The sequence below is a fragment of the Pygoscelis adeliae genome, unplaced genomic scaffold, assembly GCF_000699105.1.
Source record: "Pygoscelis adeliae isolate BGI_AS28 unplaced genomic scaffold, ASM69910v1 Scaffold154, whole genome shotgun sequence".
In the NCBI taxonomy this organism is placed as follows: Eukaryota; Metazoa; Chordata; class Aves; order Sphenisciformes; family Spheniscidae; genus Pygoscelis; species Pygoscelis adeliae.
The window spans coordinates 1,142,540-1,144,500 of NW_008825113.1; the positions used below are offsets into that span (position 1 = coordinate 1,142,540).

General features: G+C 44.4%; 1 protein-coding gene across 1 annotated transcript in view; it reads left to right on the forward strand.

Moving 5' to 3' along the window:
- Positions 1 to 82: 82 nt before the first annotated feature.
- Positions 83 to 1,961, forward strand: part of SON (SON DNA binding protein) — a 44,011-nt gene continuing 42,132 nt past the window's right edge. The window contains exons 1-2 of the mRNA XM_009328019.1: positions 83 to 151; positions 435 to 466. Of these exons, the coding sequence (XP_009326294.1) occupies positions 83 to 151; positions 435 to 466 (101 nt within the window). The remainder of the gene's footprint in view (positions 152 to 434; positions 467 to 1,961) is intronic.

Genomic DNA, 1,961 nt, shown 5'->3' on the forward strand with positions numbered 1-1,961 from the left:
TTCCTTCAGGGGGATTTTAGGGAGCGGGAAGGCATCCTCTGCCGCGCCGCCGAAAACTACAGTACCCAAGGGGCACCGCGACATGGCGGCGGGTCGGCCCGGGGGCGGGGGCTGGGGGCCGGCAAGCGGGGCGGGCGGGAAGGAGGGAGGGGTGGGTAGTCGATGTCTCAGCTTGGAGATCCATTAATTGGCTTTTGGGCGTAAATTCTTTAAGTCTAGAAATACCTTCCGCTCGGGGCGGCTACTGCCTGCGGAGCGTGCTGAGCCGGGCCGGGAAGGTGCTAGGGCCGGCCGAAAAACCTTGCCTCTATGGAGGTTATTGGTTTTACTTTATCTAGGAAGTAGAGCATCGCTCCAGAGGGCAAAGGTGATCGTTTATTAAGTTGGCTGGATAGGCCCGTGCAAAGATTGATTTTGTTTCTATGTCCTCTCAGGGGGAACGTTCCTATGTGTCTCTAAGTACTGGGTAGGAGCAACTCCTTAGTCTGTACCACACTGAACTTTCTACTTTATGAAACCAAAGAGTATTGGGCAACATTTAGTCCAATTTAGCATTAAAATTGTGCAACAATACTGTTAATGAAAACAGATTTGATCCATAGTTTTGCTTCTCCCCCCCCCCCAAGAGCTATAATGTGAAAACCTCAGTATTCTTTGTAAATTAGCTTACGAAATACAGGTTTAATAAATAGTTTGCATATTTAAGCACACCTTTGACGCTTGCTTTAAAAGGGAACAGTCACATGAATAAACGCCCTAGGTAGTACTGACAATTGCAGCAGAACTGCTGTTAGTCAAGTCCCGTAATACTATGTTTACAAATTGAACGCTAAATGTATCAGCAACAATCACTGATGAAAGCAAAATATTTAATTTAATCTGAAAACTACCTAATGCCTAACTGAATGGAGGTGTTTAACTAAAGGGTTGTGGGTTTTTTACAGCAAACGGAGATGGGAAGGGAGAGCAGGAATAGTTATTTTCCTGTGGGGCTGTGGATCCTCGTTTCTCTGAATAGTGATTTTTGCAGTTATTACTTGGTCCACGTTAATTTTTAGGAACCAGAGTGAAATAGGCAGCACGCACTAAAATCCTTCCCTGTTTTGGTGGTTTTTTTGTACCTTTCTTCATGGTTTTCCTTGTATAGATGGAGGCCTACAGTGGTAGGGATATCGGTGTAGTTAAGCTACTTTGAATGAATTAACCGCAGTTGAAAAGGGTCCCTTTCCTGAGGGTGGGCAGGTCCGTGGTGTGGGTTCCCCTTGCCCCGCATCGGAGGTGTGGTCCCTGCCTGGAACAGCTTCTCTGTCTGAAGCCCCTAACGCAGGCTAAGTCAGGCCAGCCAAACCTGCTCTTGAGTACAGCTGGGGGTTTTTTGGAAGGTGTAGGTTACCATTATATCGTGCTGAATGCCTTTGCAGCTTTGTTACGGCAAGGCCCCTAGTAGCAACCTTATGCCTACGTAGAATATCACTACTTGTTTCTGGGTGAAAGCGTGCCTGGCCTAGACAAGGCCATTTGCGTCAGGGGAATCTAAATGTGTCTGAAATTGTTCAAGTGGAACGTTTTCAATCTTTAGCACACTGAATATCAGAAATTAGATACCATATTCTATTGGTAAGATCTAAAATGTATCAACATTGGCATGGCATGAAAGGCACAGGTTATTTGTAAAAGGGCCACTTAAATATAACTTCTTTCTATTATAAATGTAATAAATCGACTGTGACATAGAAGTAAGCAAATCGATCCAAGTATCAAATCCACTATTTTTCCAAAAGTAATATTAAGGCACACCGCCTCCCAGCAATTCACAGTAAAGAACAATGCTGCTTTTAAAGGGTCTTGCAAGGGATTATTAAACCACATCGAACTTGAGGCCAATGTTACAAATAAAGACCCCAGGAGCAATTAAATGGTTATACCTAGGTTTTGAGGTATTTTAAATTTACTTCAGGTAA